The 19,560-nt window shown below is 45.8% G+C and overlaps 1 protein-coding gene across 4 annotated transcripts in view; it reads left to right on the plus strand.

Annotated features, from left to right (window-relative positions):
* Window positions 1-19,560, plus strand: part of LOC109923069 (neuroligin-1-like) — a 266,531-nt gene that overhangs the window by 203,357 nt on the left and 43,614 nt on the right. For 2 of the 4 annotated variants that reach the window (XM_048620221.1, XM_048620223.1), the window contains one exon: window positions 2,522-2,734. In XM_048620221.1, coding sequence (XP_048476178.1) covers window positions 2,522-2,734 — 213 coding nt within the window. The remainder of the gene's footprint in view (window positions 1-2,521; window positions 2,735-19,560) is intronic. The other 2 variants (XM_048620222.1, XM_048620224.1) reach the window with 1 other exon arrangement.

Genomic DNA, 19,560 nt, shown 5'->3' on the forward strand with positions numbered 1-19,560 from the left:
TGCACCTTGTTGTCTCGGATTCTCCAGCATCTGCAGTTCCTACTATCAGTGAAGAAGGGAGATAGTTTTAGCATTCCTCCAATTTTATTGGCGCGGATTAAATCCCCAGTGCCTTGAAAATTGAGTTGCTTGTCACCTCTGGTTGCAGAATAAAATACTCTGAATAAAATAATCCTCTGACAGTGCCTGTTCCCTCAGTACTGACCCTCCAACAGTGTGGCATTCCCTTGGCATTGACCCTCTGACAGTGCAGTACACCCTCAACATTGACCCTCTGACAGTGCGGTACTCCGTCAATATTGACCCTCTGACAGTGCAGTGCTCCCTCAGTATAGAGCCTCTGACAATGTGGCGCTCCTTCAGTACCCACTCTGGGAGCATGGGCCTTCGTCCTGAGCTCATGTTCTCAGTCAGACAGTGTGTGCTTGTGAAACAGGCCTCTCCAGCTGGTCAGGACCTGTGCTGTGAATGCAACACTGAGACAGCAGTAGCAAGCATCGCTCCAATTCCTTGGAGTTGCTGAGGTCAACATTTTCTCCCTGCAGCTGTCAGTCAGACATCCCAAAACTGGAATATTGGAATAGATGTCAATTTCTTTTTTGTGGTAAAGTTGTTTTCCAGTCTGTCTCAACCCGAGAGATTTATTGTGCCAGAGGAGATGGTGTTAAACCTTCCTGTCAATCATGAACTGCTTATTGCACAGAAGGAGGCCACTTCAGTCATCGTTATGGCCCTCTGCTGGGATAATCCCAAACTAATTTGTATGACCATAAGATACAAGAGCTTTTCCAATCAAGGTGTTACAATGGCAGTTCTCCAATCCTCTGGGACTTTTCCAGATTCTAAGGATTCCCGGAAGATTCCTACCATGGATTCCTACCACTATCTCTACAACTATCTCCTAAGAAGCAGTATCCTAAGAAGCATCCCATCAGGTCTGGGGACTTGTCAGTCTTCAGCCCCACTTTGTTTCCCTAGCACTTTGACTCTAGTGATAATTATTGTGTTCATTTCCTATGCTCAAGCCCCTTGAATATCTAGTAATTTTGGAATGCTATTAGTGTCTTCTACTGTGAAGACTGATGCAGTGTCTTTATTCAAGTCCTCTGCCATGTTCTGGTTTACCATTATTATTTTCCCAGCCTCATTCTCTGAGAGGTCTGAGTTCACTTTGGCCTCTCACTTCCTTTTTCAGTATTTAAAGAAGATTTTGCCGTCTGTCTTGAAGATACTTGCAAGTTTACCCTCAAAGTTTATTCTCCTTCTTTTATCATTTTTTGGGCCATCTTTCATTGTTTTTTAAAGCTTTCCCAATCCTCTGGTTTACAACTAATCTTTGCCACATTTTATGTATTTCTGTTTCATATTGATGCTACTCTTAACTTCACTAGTTAACTGTGATTGGTTTATCCCCTTCCTAGAATCCTGGTGCAGACTCAACGGCCTTTTTCTGACTCTGTCTGATTCTACAATTCTAAATAGGAGCTAGAGTGGGCCAATCGGCCCTTTGAATCTGTCACAGCATTCAATGAGGTCGTAGAATGATAGAGGTCTACAGCACAGAAAAAGTCCCTTCTACCCACCGAGTCTGTGATGGTCAAAGACAATGCCTTTTCCCAGCACTCGGCCCAATGTTTTGTATGCCTTGGCATCACAAGGGCACATCTAAATACTTCTTAAACATGATGAGGATTTCTGCCTCAACCACCCTTACAGACAGTGAGTTCCAGATTCCCACCACCCTCTGGGTGAAAAGGTTTCCTTCAAATCTGCTCTAAACCACCTGCCCCTTACCTTAAATCTATGCCCTCTGGTCATTGAATCTTCCACCAAGGAGAGACATTTCTTCCTCTCTATGCCCCTTATAATTTTATACATCTCAATCATGTCCTCCTTCTCAATCTCCTCTGCTTTAGGAAAACAACTCCTAACCCTATCTGTCTTCAAAACTACAGTCACATGAGATTGAGCAATAACGGGTCTGTGATACCCTTAGATATCTGGGGTTGCAAGAGCACTACATTATCTGGATGAGCATGTATCTATCCTAGACTGCTAAGTGTGGCTAACCTATTGAACTCCATTTGTGATAGAGATTGGGAATTGCAATTATTCCCCATGAACAAGCTTTGGGTTCCAGGAGGGGTATGGTTGCAAAGCTGAAACTTAAAGGAATTGATGGAAGGGCACCACCAGGAGTGGAGCCTGCATCTTAATCTGACTCAACACCGGAAAACAAGTAACTCTCCAACATTGGCAACATCATAGCAAATCTTCTTTCCCCGCTCTCGACGGCTATCACATCCCTCCTATAATGTGGATTCCAGAATTAACCAACATTTTGTACAGTTCTAGCATAACCTCCCTGCCCTTAAATTCCAAACTTCAGCTAATAAAAGCAAGTTTCCTATTATGCCTTCTTAACCACTTTATCTACTATCCCGAGTCTGCGTGTATATAAAACAAAACATTGTGTTTTGCCTTGTCTATGTCTTAAACGGTTATCCTTTCTTTCTTTCAGGGTTCCTGAGCACAGGAGACATGGCCGCCAAGGGTAATTACGGCCTGCTCGATCAGATTCAGGCCTTACGGTGGCTCAGCGAGAACATTGGCTTTTTTGGCGGTGACCCCATGAGAATCACTGTATTTGGATCGGGTGCTGGTGCTTCCTGCGTTAACCTCCTGATTCTCTCTCACCATTCTGAAGGTAACCGTTGGAGCAATTCAACAAAAGGTATTCAGCCGGCACAAACCATTTGACAATTTTGGTGTCTGCATGCTGCTGTTGTAACTTCCAAAGGGAAAAACTGAACCCTGGTTTAAAAAAAGACAAAATGGAGGATGAGGTCAAAGGTCATTTGCTGAGATGGTCAACTCCCTATTGGTCTCCACAGTGCATTCCTGCACTTGCCTGCTCCCACCCGCTTCCTCCCCACCGCTGCCCCGGCCCAAACGGGCACGGAGTCTATTCCTATTTGCTCCCCATGTCTACAACCTTTACACAAACACAAACATGCTATTCGGTCTGACTGACTTGGCCTATTAGGATCTGTTTTAGAAAGCTTCCCCCTCAACAACAGGGCTGTCCAGTGCATCTACTTGCCCTTCCCAGGTCCATCAATGGGAAATTGGTCTGGCCACCTCAGTCAGTACTTGTCAAGATTTGTGAGGCCTCGTGTCAGGGCCAAACATGGACATCTTGTGGCCTGGGCATTGTCATTCGCTTTTCTTTTGCTCCTAGAATGACTTTGTCCTGCCTGTGCAGAGCTCCCATTGACAGATTGGGTCATTTGATTTTGAGTGATTGGGTTTATGAAAAATCCAAACTTCCCAATTCAGTGATCTTTCTTTGAGGACCTGGTATAATGGCACTTCCTCCCTGGAAGCTTCAGTAACTATTTCCTGGCCTCAGAGAATGCAACAGAAAGTTCATTGGAATTTGGGTGCCTTTGATCCTCCGGAGCAACTTCAACGATGGAGGCTTCATCATGTCATGAGTGGGGTAGAGGAATTGTGATGTCACCCTATCAACAGAAGTTTTCCTGTTGTATATCATCACTATAGCAACAGGGGTTGTCCTGCTGTGATGTCATTGGCCTGGCAACAGAGGTTGTCTAATTGTGATGTCATCAGCCTATCAACAGGGGTTTTCCTGTTGTTGTGCCATTGTCCTAGCAGCAGGGGGCTGTCCTGTTGCGATGTCATTGCCATAGCAACAGGTGTTGTGTCATTGTTTGATGTCATCACCCTGTCAACAGGGTCATCCTGTTGTGGTGTCATCATTCTAGCGTCAGTAGTTAGGATACTTTCCCCTTCACATATGCCCCTGCCTCCCATCTCTCCCTTGACCGTCTGATATTATTGCCCACCCCCCATATTCTCAAATGCTTTTCTCAGGGGCTAGTACCCTAAAAGGGAAGGCGATGATACACCAGGTGGCGCAATGGCACTGCGTGCCCTCCATGGAGGCAAAATACCATTGGTGCCAAATCCAGGGGAGATGACAATCTGCCCTATCCAAGTGGGGGTCTGGAGGTGTGAGGGGAGCACTGGCTCCACTTGGTATAGGTGTTATGTTTGGCAGAAAACTAAGCCAAGCCAGACAATCCACTCGCTCCACTCCTGAAGTGAATAGTGGAGCAGTTAATGGTGCTCCCTCACTTAATGGATCCTCACCTAAGAGACCTAGAGTCCGACAAAACCACACAGATTCACATCTGGCTGGGGGCAGAGGTGGTGGGAGGGTGAGCTGGCCATAGTAACAAGTGATCTTTAACCTCAGCCATGATTATAACTAAGGTTGAGTAACCCTTTAAGATAACAAGTCATACACATTGGACCACGCGAGATATTCCGAGGGAACAACTGATCTTTTTTTCACTTAATTCTATCAGACGGCTTTCTTAATTCACAAAAAAAAATGTCACGAGCTGTCAGACGATGAGTTGGCTGCTCATTCAATGCCGTTTCTCCCTTTGGCTTGTGAGAAACGGAAGATTTTTTTTGTCTTGAGCAAGGTGGGGAAAAGGGTGCGGGAGGGGGACAAAAGAATCGGAGAGAACAAAAAAAAAAGCAAGAAAGACAACCCCACCACACGCACCAAAAAGTTCTTGCACTTTTGGTGATACATGTAAGAGACGGTCTGGGCAGCCTGTGATTGCAACTGATCCAAACTAAAAGCCAACAAAAATAAAAACAAGCCAAAATTAGAAACCAGCTGCTTTGGGCCAACATGCTGGTGTCTGTGACCCACATAAAATGTAGTCAGCAGCAAATCACCACAGAAATTTCAAATTACTTGAATAAAATGAAAAATAAAATCCCTCTGCTAAAATACTGCTTGACTATTCTTCCTGTCTCGGAACTGAGAAACAGAGGGCTGGACAACGAACCAGGCAATGCTTTCTGTATTTCAAAGGATAGAGTAGAAATTAGGGAAACAAAGGAACAAAGGAAATAGGAGCAGGAGTGGGTGGTTTGGCCCCATCAGACTGCCTTGTTGTTCAACATGATCATGGTTGATCATTCACCTCAGTACCCTGTTCCCATTTGCTCCCCATACCTTTTGATCCCTTTAGCCATAAGAACTATATCTACTACTTGTTGAAACTATTCATTGTTTTTGGCCTCAACGCTTCCTCTGGCAGACAATTCCACAGGTTCTCTAATATCTGGGTGAAGACATTTTTCCTCATCTCAGTCCCAGTCTCGGTGGAATTAGCGTAACAGGTTGATGAAGGATAAAGTGCCTGTTCTGTGCTGTATGGCTCTATGATTCTCTTTGTAACTCTAAATAGCCTATGCCATACCCTTAGACAGTGACCCCTAGCTCTGGCCTCCCTGGTTATCGGGAATACCCTTTCTGCGTTTATCCAGTCTATTTCTGTGAGACCTCCCTTATTCTTCTAAACTCCAGTGACTATAATCCTAACCAATCCAATTTCTCTTTATGCATCCCAGAATCAGACTGGTAAACCTTTGTTGCACTCCCGCATAATGGTCCTCAGATCAGGAGACCAAAACTGCACACGGTATTCCAGGTGTGGTCTCACCAAGGCCCATGTCCTGAATGGGCAACCCTGTGTCCTTAGACTATGACCCCCTGATTCTTGTCTCCCAGGCCTTATCAGTCAAGTAGCCCAACCTTACAGGGGTCCCCGGGGATAGTCACCAGTGTTTACGGGAGATGCCCAAGGTGGGGGTGCGTCAGTATTTGCACGGGATCACTGAGAGCGAACAGTGTAGTATTTACAGGGGGTTCCCTGGGGAGAGAGTGTAGCATTTACAGGGGCCCCAGGGGGTGTGTGTCAGTGTTTACAGGAGGTTCCCTGGGAAGACAGTGTCAGTGCTTACAGGGGCCCCAGGGGGTGTGTGTCAGTGTTGACAGGAGTTCCCGAGGGTGATGGGGTGTTGTGGGGGGGTAGTGTTTCAGTATTTACAGGGGGTGCCCTTGGGGAAGAGTGTGTCAGTGTGAGCATTTACAGGGGGACCAGGGTTATAAGGGTCCCTGAGGGAGGGAGTGTGTCAGTATTTGCAGGGCGTGCCCTTGGGAAAAAGTGTATCAGTATTTTCAGGGGGATCCTGATGGGCGGAGTGTGTCAGTATTTACAGAGGGTCCCTGGGAGGAGTGTGTCAGCATTTACAGGCCTTTGCCGAGGTGGAAAGTGTGTCAGTTTTTACAGGGCATCTCCAGGCGATGTACGTCAGCATTTACAGGGGCCCCCTGGGTCAGTGGGGCGTAGTATGTCAGCAATTAGAGGGTGTCCCGGGGGAGTGTGTCAGTATGTGCAGGCAGCCCTGTGGGGCGAGTGTATCAGTATTTACAGAGGGTCCCTGGGGAGAGTGTATCAGTATTTATAGAGGGTCCCTGGGGAGAGTGTAACAGTATATACAGGGTCCCCAGAAGGAATGTATCAATATTTACAGGGGAACCTGTGGGGGACGTGTCAGTATTTATAGGAGTCTCTGGGTGGAGTGTGTCAGTATTTACAGAGGCTGTCTGGGGAGTGGGGGAATGTGTCAGTATTTCCAGGGAATCTCCCAGCTGCACAATGTGTCAGTATTTACAGGTTGTCCCTGAGGAATGTGTCAGTATTTACATGGGGTTCCCAGGGTTGGGAGTGTGTCAAGATCTACACAATGTTCCTGGGTGGGTGTGTGCATATTTACAGGATTCCTTGCGAGTCAGTTTTTAATGTGGTCATGTGAACAACAATCTCTGTGAGTTATAGGGTATTGGCTGTCACTTTTTCAAATCCTGGCTCCCTGTCACTACAGAAACAGACAAAGGTGGTGACCTCTTCACCAGCTTTGAGTCTGCCATTAAATATCTCTGCATTATGTTCATGAAGAATTGATTGTGATAAACATTGCCCTTGCTTCTATCAATAATGTGGATTACTCTGATATTAAACTATGACTCATCCTTTCTGAGATCTCAGACATTCTCATTCCCTAGAGTCATGGAGTCATGCAGAACAGAAGAAGCCCTTCAGTCCATCGGTTCTGTGTTGTCTGCACATCTCCACCTGCCTTTGTGGATGCTGCATGAGTTCACAGCATACTGTCTCCCTCCTGACAGCTCATTGCTTGTGATAAGTTGATTGGTGTTTACACATGTGATTGAGTGTGCGGATGTGCCACTGTGTCAGTGTGTGTGTATTTGTATGTGCACCTGTCAAATGTGTGCTCAAGTGTTGGTGTGTGCATGAGTGTGGTGTGCGCGTGCAGGTACCTATGTGTTTTCACCCAGAAGTAGCAGTAGGGCTTTCAGCCCCTGACCCTGCCCTGGTAGTCAGAGCACAGCTGGCTCGTAAACCCACTTTTATCCATTCATACTTTTACCTAGCTTGAATATCACTTTGCTCAGTTGCTATTTTGACAATGCTAACGTAAACTCAGCCATCACTCCTGAATGTCACGGCTCAAATTTCAAAGTTTTTTCACTGTTTTGTACACACCCACCCCAGCCTCACCCCACAAATAGATTCTCTGAGTCGATCCTATCAATTATTTTCATCATCCTCGATTAGATCATCCCCTTACACTCCAGGGAATACAACCTAGGAGTGTACTAACTGTCCTCATTATTTACCCCTCTCAGCCCTGGGTCAGTCCTTTCAATCTGCTCACTCTCCAAGCCTGGTACCTCCCTCCTGAAGAGTGGGGGCCTGGGACTGAATGCTGTTACTCCATATGGTGTCAGACTAAAGGTCAACTCATTGGAAACATAAATTTCTCACCTTTGCATTCCATCGTGCGGAAAATATTTTCATTTGTCTTTTTGAGTTAAGAGTTCCCCAGGGGAGGGTTCTAGGTCCAACCATCTTCAGATCCTTCAACAATGACCTTCCCTCCACCATAAGGTCAGAAGTAGGGAAGTTCACTGTTGATTGAGCACCATATGCTACTCCTCAGATACTGAACCTGCCCATGTACAAATGCAGCAAGACTGATTCATTCCATACAAATGCCAGGCAATGACCATCTCCAATAAAAAACAACCTAATCATCGCTCCTTGACATTCAATGGCATTGCCAACAGTAAATCCCCCCATGCCCCACAATCAACATCCTGAGGGTTATCATTGACCAGAAACTGGACTGGAGTAGCCATATCAATGAGTGGCTACAAGAGCAGGTCAGAGGTTGGGAATCCTGCAGCAAGTAACTCACCTCCTGTAACAGACTCCCTGAAGTCTGACCTGTCTACAAGGGACAAGCCAGGAGCATGATCAGATACTCTCCACTTGCTTGGATGGGTGCAGATGCTACAACACTCAAGAAGCCTGACACCATTCAGGACAAAGCAGCCTGCTTGATTGACGCCACATCCACAAACGTTCACTCCCTCCACCACCGACGCTCAGTAGCAGCCGTGTGTACTATCTACAAGATACACTGCAGAAATTCACCAAGGCTTCTCATACTCAGTCCCCTTCCAAACCCACCACCACTTGCATCTCGAAGGACAAGGGCAGCAAATACATGCTGACCATCACCTGAAAATTCCCCTCCAAGAAAAGCAGCTAACATAATCAAAGACACCTCCCAACCCAGTTACAATTTCTTCCAACCTCTTCCATTGGGCAGAAGATGCAAAAGCTTAAACGCACACACCAACAAGTTCAAGAACAGCTTCCTACCCACTGTTATTAGACTTCTGGATAGACCTTTCAAATTTATCATTGACATCACTCTTTGTGCACCTTCTCTGCAGCCATAACATTGTATTCCTTGCTCTGTTTTATTAACCTTATGGTATGGCACGCAAAACAAAACTTTTCACTGTACCTAGGTACACGTGACAATAATAAATCAATTCAAATCAAAGCCATTCACCATCCTGAATTGGAAATATATCACCATTCCTTCAATGTTGCTGTGTCAAAAGATAGGGATGGCAATAAATGCTGACCTGGTCACATGCCCTGTGTGAACAAAATAAAACAAACTACTTCACGCTCCCCAACACATTGTACCTCATGTCTTCTTGACTGTCAGAATCTGATCCCATTCATTTGCAACTTACTGCTGAGATCTATGTTAATCAGGACAAGCTCCCATCCAACTGAGTTCTGGTCGTTTGCTTGAGGTGGACCACAAAGTTTGGAAAGTCTCCCGGAACACTACACCCACGCTCCAGCTGAAATGGTCAATATGGTGGATGCTTCATCTGGAGGGGTGGGGTAGGGTCTGCTAAACCCCCTCCCTTCAGTCAGAATGGGGTGGGACCTCTCAGTTTTTAAAGGTTGCAGGAAGTACCAGGCTGTAATTTAACCTGCAAACTTGTAGATATGGCTTCCTCTTTGCTCATTGAAGTCATTGACATTGAACTGTGAGAAGCTGAGGAAGTAACTTCTAGAGACTCCATTTTGGCATATGCCACATTCCATATCTTTGAGAAGTTGTGTGTATGAGTACGTGCGTGTGTGTGCTCATGTGTGTGTGTGTGGATATGAAAGAGAGTTGTGTGTCAAGAATGTGTGTTGTTATTGCCCTTCGCCCTCGTCTCATACTCATAAGACAAGTTCATTGACACGGAATTTACAGAGAATCTTCTCGCACAGCTACAGATTATTTGGAGAACAGCTGGCGCTTCTACTTCACACAATCCCCGTCCCACCTCCTCCCATCTCTTCCGATCACCATATCCTCCTATCCCTGTCTCCCTCATGTGTTTATCAAGCTCCCCACCCAAATATCAATATATTAAAAACAAACTAAGAACAATACAGGAAAGGAACAGGCCCTTCGGCCCTCCAAGCCTGCGCCATCACATTATGCCCTTCCATACTAAAAATGTCTTCGCTTACAGGATCTGTATACCTCTATTCCCTTCCTATTCATGTATTTGTCCAGATGTTTCTTGAATGCTGCTATTGTGTCTGCTTCCACCACCACCTCTGGCCACACGTTCCAGGCACTCACCACCCTTTGTGTGAAAAACCTGCCTCTTGCATCTCTTTTAAACTTTCCCCTGCACCTTGAACCTGTGTCCCCTAGTAATTGACCCTTCCACCCTGGAAAAAAGCCTCGTACTTTCTACTCTATCCCCACCATTCACAATCTTATAAACTTCTGTCAGGTCGCCCCTGAACCTCCTGCATTCCAGTGAAAACAAACCCAGTCTATCCAACCTTTCATCATAGTTAAAATCCCCCATACCAGGCAGAATCCTGGTAAACCTTTTCTGTACCCTGTCCAAAGTATCCACATCCTTCTGGTAGTGTAGGAACCAGAACTCTACGCAATATTCCAAGTGTGGCCTAACTAAAGTTCTATAAAGCTGCAGCATAACCTGACCATCCTAATATTCAGTGCCTCTTCCAATGAAGGCAAGCATGCCATATGCCTTTTTTAACTACCTTATCTACTTGCCCTGCCACCTTCAGTGATCTGTGGATCTGCATACCCAGATCCCTCTGCATATCCATACCCATAAGTGTTCTGCCATTCACTGTATAATTTCCACCTGTACTTGATGTTCCAAAATACATCACCTCACATTTGTCCAGATTAAACTCCATCTGCCATTTTTCTGCCCATGCCTCCAACTGATCTATATCCTGCTGTATCCTCTGACAATTCTCCTTACCATCCACAACACCACCGTCTTTGTATCATCCACAAACTTACTAATTAGACCAGCTACATTTTCGTCCAAATCATTTATGTAGACCATGAACAGCAGAGGTCCCAGCACTGATCCCTGTGGAAAACCACGAGTCACAACCTTCCATTCCAAAAAGCATCCTTCTACCGCTACCTTCTGTCTTCTATCACTAAGCCAGTTTAATATCATTACTATTCTCCTGGCCCTCTTTCAATACTCCCCATTTCCTGTGGGAGAGAGTCCCATATTCTCCCCCTTACCCTTGGGAACAAGTCCCAATTTCTCCCACTTCACTGTGGGAAGGAGAACCATATTCTATGCCTTCCCTGTGGGAGAGAGTCCTACAATCTCCCTCCTCTTTGGTTGAATATGTTTCTCCTGGATTCCTTTTGGGATTTATTAGGGACTGTCTGAGATTGATGACTCCAAGTTCTGGTTTCCCCCTGACAAGTGGAAATAGCTCGTCCATGTCCACCTTATCGAATACCCTCAGTAAAGACTGAGATCAGGTCACCCACTTTCCAACTCTACTCAAAGAACAAGGACCTACTTGGTGTTTGCACAAGGCAACCCCTGCTTCCCTAGAGAAAATGAGGCAGGGAGCTAGAGGACCAAGGGAGTGAGACAAAAGCATTGCCTGAGCTCAGTAGGTCCAGGAGTAACAAGAGATTTTACCGTCCCTGAATGACGGATAGTGTTGGTCTAACTGACAGATGGGAGTCTCCCTCCGAGCGAACCGTATCTCCTGCTTGGAATATTTTACTGTTCTTGCATGCATGATCCAAAATTGTCAAAACCAAAAAAAAGGAAAGAGAGAAAGAAAATCATCAAGGGTCCAAATCAGATATTTCTGAGTAATGAGCACCTCAAAGGTAATGATGCTTTGTTCGCTGTGGGAGCTTTGGATTAGCCTTGGCATTGGTTAATTCTGTTTCCATTGTAGCTTCAACATAATCTCTCATTCACCCCACTATCCAGCACATGCTTAGAGCGCTGGAGGGGGCGGAAGTGGTGAGTGTTACCAAGCCTCCAGGAATAAATTCCATGGAGTAGGGGTCCACGGAATTTGTGGTGAGGTTAAAGGGATGTGGAAGAGTGCAGTGAGGGAATATCGTCTTCACACAATGAGTAGTTAGGTCCTGGAATGCACTGCCTGAAATTGTGGTGATTTAGATTCTTGAGGCATTGGGATCATTTCTAGGGAAGGTGGTACCTGTGCAAGCCTGACATGTTACACTGGGCAGACCTGGAAGAAATATCCTTGCCGCTGATTTTGCTAGTTCATTATTGAGGTTTGAAATTCGTATGACAAGGGGATGCGAACCAAAGCATAGGCTTAGATGGGTCAGATTCCAATCAGGAAACAAGAGGTAGAATATTAGTTAGTGATGTAGTCAGCGAGTTGGAAGGACAGAAGACACAAGGATTAAAAAGCATCTAGCAAAGCAAATTGACAGGGTTGAGCTATTTATACTTCAATGCAAGGAGTATTACTAATAAGGCACATGAACTAAGAGCACAGATGACACAGCATGATCTTGTTGCTATAATGGAAAGCTGGTAAAAGGAGGGGCAGATTTGGAAGCTCATAAAGCCTGGATGTAGAGTTTTCGGGCAGGGTCGAGTAGGTGACAAGAAAGGAGTGGGTAGCAGTGTTGGTTAAAGACCAATTACAGTTGTGAGAAGGCATGATATATTAAATGAGTTAACAAATGAGACTTTATGGGTTGAGTTTAGGAATAAAAAGCAGTCACACTACTAGGAGTATACTACAGACTCCAAATAGCAAGACAGAGATAGAAGAACATATATGGAGACAAATTTCTGCCTCTAGGAATAAGAGAGAAATAACAGTAGGAGACTTTAACTTTGCCAATATCATTGGGTTTCAAACGATAAAAAGAGTATTGAGGATGAAAAAAATCATGTACTCATAGAATCCCTATAGTGGGGAAATAGGCCCTTTGGCCCAACAAGTCCACACTGACCCTTGAAGCATTCCACCCAGACACATCCCCATATAACCCACACACCCCTGAACACTTCTATTACAATTTAGTACAGCCAATTCACCTAGCCTGCACATCTTTGGACTGTGAGAGGAAACCAGAGCCCCTGGAAAAAACCCATGCAGACACAGGGAGAATGTGCAAACTCCACACAGACAGTCACCCGAGGGTGGAATTGAACCTGGGTCCCTGGTGCTGTAAGGCAGTAGTGCTAACCACTGAGCCACCGTGCCACCCATAACTGTGTACAGGAAGTTCTTCTTAAACAATACATGACAAGACCAACAAGAGGAAATGCAATCCCGAATTTAGTTTTGTGAAATGAAGATGGGCAAGTGGGTGAACTGACAGTGAGGGTGACCTTATTGGGAATAGAGACCGAAACTGGGTTAGATTTAGTAATATTATGGGAACAGACAGAGATAAATCAGGAGTAAAAGTTTAAAATGGGGGGAATGCAAATTTTACAAAAGTTTGAAGTGATTTGGCTGAGGTGGACTGGACAAGACTGCTAAAGGATAAATCTGTGGTAAACCAATGAGAGGCATTAAATTGTGAGATCCTTAGGGCACAAAGCTGACATGTACCCTCCAAATATAAGAAAGGTCCTGCCAAATCTAGACCCTCATGGTTGTTTTGAAATAAAAAAAAGGGGAAGATTAAATAGTAAAATAAATCTTATAGTCACAAAAACTCAACACTGCAGATAGTCGAGATGAGTATAGAAAGTACAGGGGTCAAATGATAAAAGAAATAAGGAAATCAAGGAGAGGACATGACAAAAATATTAGCAAGCAAGATGAAGGAAAACCCAAAGGTGTTTTACCAGTACATAAAGTGCAAAATGATAGTTAAGGAAAATGTGGAACCTATCAGAGATGAAAAAGGGGAACTCGTCTGAAGATGCAAAGGATATGGGAAGAATTTTAAACTAATTTTTTTACTCTGGATTCACAAAGGAAAGGGATGATATGGTTAATAATTCAGAAGGACCAGCGGGAAATACTGGACAAAATAATTGTAATGAGAAAGGAAGCATTAAAAGAGTTGGAATCCTTGAAAGTAGATAAGTCACCAGGGCTGGATGGATTGTTCCCTAGGATGTTGAAGGAAGTCAGCAAGAAAATATTAGATGCTCTGAGGATTATTTTCCATCTTCACTAGACACAGGTGAGATGCCAGAAGACTGGAGGAGTGAAAATATAGTTCTGTGGTTTAAAAAGGGTACAAAGGAAATGCCAAACAATTATAGGACAGTTAGCCTTTCTTCGATGGTGGGCAAATCTCCTGAGAGATTTTACAAACTGTGACTTAGCAAAGAATAGAATAGTCAGGATAACTTTGTTAAGGAAGTGTCCTGCCTTACAAATTTGATGGAATTTTTTGATGAAGTGACAAGAAGGATCGATGAGAATGGAGTGGACATTGTCTACACAGATTTTAGTGAGACATTTAACATTGTCCCACATGGCAGACTGGTCAAAAAAAAAAGTCCATGGGATACAGGGTAATGTGTCAAATTAAATCCAACATTGTCATCATCGGCAGTCCCTCACAGATGGGGATGACTCTCTTCCACTCTCAGGGTGAGTCCACAGGTGCCTTTACACGTCAATACAACTACTGCAGGCTGTTACACTTGGTGCAGGTGGTGGTCACAGGAAAGGGTGGGTAACGCATTGGTGTGTCAGCCCACCCCTATCGCTGTTTTCATATGGCTTCCATTTTTTTCCCGATGGCAAGTCTCAAGGTGTTCAACGCCTTCCTGGATGCTCCCCCTCCACTTTAGACGGTCTTGGGACAGTGATTACCAGGTGTCTGTGGGAATGTCGCACTTTGCCGGTGAGGCCTTGAGGGTATCATTGAAGTGCTTCCTCTATCGACCTGGGGCTCACCTGCTGTCTCAAAGCTAGGAGTACCGCACGTGCTTGGGGAGTCTCGTGTCAGTCACACGGACAACGTGACCAGCCCATCGTAGCCGATCAAAGGTGGTCAGTGCCTTGATGCTAGGGATGTTGGCCCGCTTGAGGATGCTGATGTTGGTGCTTCTTTCTTCCTAACAGAGTCACAGGATCTTGCGCAGGCAGTGTTGGTGGTACTGCTGCAGTGCCTTGAGGTGTCCACTGTAAACAGTCCACCTCTCAGAGCCATAGAGGAGGGCAGGAACCACCACAGCTCTGTAAACCATGACAAAAGCAGAAGTTGCTGGAAAAGCTCAGCAGGTCTGGAGCATCTGTGAAGAAAAATCAGAGTTAACGTTTCGGGTCTGGTGACCCTTTCTCAGAATGGTTTAAACTAGTTTGGCAGGGGGAATGGGATCCTCAACAGCAGGGAGGCAAGTGTGAGGCTGGAAGAAGAAATAGCAAGTTGAAGAAATGGGTCAGGTTCGAACAGGACAGGGAGCGAGGAACGCCTGTTGGATTAAATTGCATCTATTTCAATGCAAGAGGGCTGACAGGTAAGGCCAATATACTCAGGGCGTGGATAGGTACGTGGGACTGGTACATTATAGCTGTTACAGAAACATGGCTAAGGGAGGGACTGGACTGGCAGCTTAATGTGCCAGGGTACAGGTTCTTTAGGCAGGACAGAGGTGGAGAAAAGAGGGGAGGGGGAGTTGCATTTTTGATTAGGGGGAGTATCACAGCAGTAGTCAGAGATGAAATAATCCAGTGAGGATTTGTGGGTGAAGCTAAGAAATAAGAAGGGGTTGGTGACATTACTGGGGTTGTACGATAGGCCCCCACATGATCAACAGGAATTAAAGGAACAAATATGCTGGGAGGTTACGGAGATATGCAGGAGAAATAGGGTTGTCACAGTGGGGGATTTTAATTTTACTAACAATAGACTGGGACTGCCATAGAGTTAAGGGCTTAGATGGGGTGGAATTTGTTAAATGTGTTCAGGAATGTTTCCTCAAGAAGTATATAGAGGGCCCTACTCGGGGAGGGGCAAAACCCGGCATACTCTTGGGAATTAGGGCAGGACAGGTCACTGAGGTGACAGTGGGGGAGCATTTTGGGACCGGTGACCATTGTTCTGTTGATTTTAAAATAGTTATGGAGAAGGACAAAACCGGTACACAAGTTGAAGTTCTAAATTGGGGCAAGGTGAATTTTGATGGAATTAGACAGGAGCTTGCAGGGATTGATCGGAGTAGTTTGTTCGCAGGCAAAGGGACCTCTGGCAAGTGGGAGACCTTTAAAAGTTTGATAGCTAGAGTTCAAGGTCCATATGTTCCTGTGAGGGTGAAAGGCAAGCTTGGCAGGAGTAGGGAACCGTGGATGACAAGAGATATTGAGGTTTTGACCAGAGAGAAGGAGGCTTGGCTCAGGAACAAGCAGCTTGGGATCAAGGGAATTCCTGGAGGTATATAGGGGATAGAGGAGTTTACTGAAGAAGGAAATCAGGAGAGTGAAAAGTGGGCGTGAGATAACTTTGGCTGAGAAGATTAGGTTGAATCCAAAGAGATTCTTTAAGTATATTAAAGGAAAAATTAGAGAGACAACAGGACCCCTCAAGGACCAAAGTGGACATGTATTTGTGGAACCGCAGGAGATGGGAGAAGACTTAATGAATATTTCTCCTTTGTGTTTACGGAGAAAGACATGAAGACTTGGGAACTTGGGGAAGTTAGTGGCAATATCTTGGGGATAGTCCATAGTAGAGGAGGTGTTGGAAGTATTAGAATGTATGAAGGTGGATAAATCTCCTGGTCCTTAACACGATATATCCAAGAACCCTGCAAGAGGCTAGAGAAGAAATTGCGGGGGTCCTGTCTGATATATTTGCACGTTTGCCACGGGTGAGGTCCCCAAAGACTGGAGGGTAGCAAATGTTGTGCCCTTATTCAAATCCATCTGTGGTAGGTAAGTTACTTGAGAAGAATCTGAGGAATTAGATAAAAATGCATTTAGAAAGACAGAGTTTGATTAGGAGTAGCCAGCATAGCTTCGTTCATGGGAGGTCATGCCTCACAAATTTGTTAGAGTTCTTTGATGAAGTGACCAGGAAGATTGGTAAGGGCAGGGCAGTAGACGTAGTCTATATGGATTTCAGTAAGGCCTTTGATAAGGTTCCACATGGTAGGCTGCTCTGGAAGGTTAGATTGCGTGGAATCCAGGGAGAGTTGGTAAATTGGATACACAATGGCTTGATGTAGAAAGCAGAGGGTATAGTGGAAGGATGCTTGTCAGACTGGAGGCCTGTGTCTAATGGTGTGCTTCACGGGTCGGTGCTTGGCCCATTGCTGTTTGTCATCTACGTCAGTGATTTGGATGGGAATTTACAAGGCATGATCAGTAAATTTGCAGATGACACGAAAATAGGTAGTATTGTGGACAGTGAGGAAGGTTATCAGAAATTGCTACAGGATCTTGATCAGCTGGGGAAGTGGGCCAAGAAATGGCAAATGGAATTTAATATAGATAAGTGTGAGGTGTTGCATTTTGGAAAGTCAAACTAGGTGGGAGTTTAATGGTGAACGGTAGGCCTTAAGGAGTGTAATGGAACAGAGGGACCTTGGAGCTCAGTTACACGGTTCTCTGAAAGTGGAGTCACAGGTGGACAGGGCAGTGAAGAAGTCTTTTGGGACACTGGCCTTAATTAGTCAGGGCATTGAGTACAGAAGTTGGGAAGCTATGTTGCAGTTGTACAGGACGTTAGTGAGACCGCACTTGGAGTGGACAAGCTAGAACATTTTTCTTCAGAGCGTGGGAGACTGAGGGGGGATCTTATGGAAGTGTACAAGATCATGTGAGGCATGGATAGAGTGAATGCACTCAGTCTTTTTCCCACGGTTGGGGAATCAAGGACTAAAGGGAATCAGTTTAAGGTAAGAGGGGAAAGAATACATGGAAACACGAGGGGCAACTTTTTTACATAGAGGGTGGTACGCATATGGAATGAGCTGCCAGCTGAAGTGGTTGAGGTGGGTACATTAAGAACATTTAAAAGGCATTTGCATGAATACATGGATAGGAAAGGTTTAGAAGGATATGGGCCAAGTGCAGGGAAATGGGGCTAGCGTGGATGGACAGTTTGGTCGGCATGGACCAGTTTGGGCTGAAGGCCCTGTCTCCGTGCTGTAGGACTCTCTATGACCTGCAAAATCAACTCTGATTTTTCTTCACAGATGCTGCCAGACCTGCTGAGCTTTTCCCAGCAACTTCTGTTTTTGTTTCTGATTTACAGCATACACAGTTCTTTTGGTTTTTATTCTGTAAACCGTGATCTGGGTGTCAGATCTGATGTTAGAAAAAGAACAAAGAACAAAGAAAATTACAGTACAGGAACAGGCCCTTCGGCCCTCCAAGCCTGCACCGACATGCTGCACGTCACAACTAAAACCCTCTACCCTTCCGGGTACCGTATCCCTCTAATCCCATCCTATTCATATATTTGTCAAGACGCCCTTTAAAAGTCACTATAGTATCTGCCTCCACTGCCTCCCCCGGCAGCGAGTTCCAGGCACCCACCACCCTCTGTGTAAAAAACTTGTCCTGTACATCACCTTTAAACCTTGCCCCTGGCACCTTCAACCCATGGCCCTTGGTAACTGACTCTCCCATCCTGGGAAAAAGCTCCTGACTGTCCAGCCTATCCACGCCCTTCAAATTCTTGTAGACCTCTATCAGGTCGCCCCTCAACCTCCATCGTTCCAGTGAGAACAACTCAAGTTTCTCCAACCTCTCCTCATAGCTAATGCTCTCCACTTCCTACAGACAAAGGGGGTGGCCATGGGTACCCGCGTGGGCCCAAGCTATGCCTGCCTCTTTGTAGGACATGTGGAACAATCCCTCTTCCAAAGCTACACTGGCCGTATCCCCCATCTCTTGCTCCGTTACATTGATGACTGTATCGGTGCCGCCTCGTGCTCCCACAAGGAGCTCGAACAGTTCATCCACTTCACTAACACCTTCCACCCCAACCTTAAGTTCACCTGGACCATCTCTGATACCTCTCTCTCCTTCCTGGACCTCTCTGTCTCCGTCTCTGGCATCCACCTCGAAACCGATATCCATTTCAAACCTACCGACTCCCACAACTACCTAGAATACACCTCCTCTCACCCACTTCCTGCAAAAAGGCCATCCCCTATTCCCAATTCCTTCGCCTCTGCTGCATCTGCTCCCAAGATGAGGCATTCCACTCCCGGACATCCCAGATGTCCTCTTTTTTCAAGGACCACAACTTACCCTCCACAGTGGTCAAAAATGCCCTCGACCGTGTCTCCCGCATTTCCCGCAACTCATCCCTCACACCCCCTACCCACAATAACAACCAAAACAGAATCCCCCTTGTCCTCACGTACCACCCCACCAACCTCCGAATCCAACACATCATCCTCCGACATTTCCGCCATCTACAATCTGACCTCACTACCAAAGACAGTTTTCCCTCCCCACCCTTATCTGCTTTCCGGAGGGACCACTCTCTCCGTGACTCCCTTGTCTGCTCCACACTCCCCTCCAGCCCCACCACCCCCGGCACTTTTCCCTGCAACCGAAGCAAGTGCTACACCTGCCCCTACACCTCCCCCCTCACCCCATCCCAGGCCCTAAGAAGACCTTCCACATCAAACAGATGTTCACCTGCACATCTGCCAATGTGGTATACTGTATCCGCTGTTCCCGTTGTGGCCTCCTCTACATCGGGGAAACCAAGCGGTGGCTTGGGGACCGCTTTGCGGAACACCTACGCTCAGTTCGCAACAAACAACTACACCTCCCAGTCGCGAACCATTTCAACTCCCCCTCCCACTCTTTGGACGACATGTCCATCCTGGGCCTCCTGCATTGCCACAGTGACGCCACCCGAAAGCTGCAGGAACAGCATCTCATATTTCGCTTGGGAACCCTGCAGCCTAATGGTATCAATGTGGACTTCACAAGCTTCAAAATCTCCCCTCCCCCTACCGCATCCCAAAACCAG

Source organism: Rhincodon typus, chromosome 45, assembly GCF_021869965.1.
Source record: "Rhincodon typus isolate 14 chromosome 45, sRhiTyp1.1, whole genome shotgun sequence".
NCBI classification, from domain to species: Eukaryota; Metazoa; Chordata; class Chondrichthyes; order Orectolobiformes; family Rhincodontidae; genus Rhincodon; species Rhincodon typus.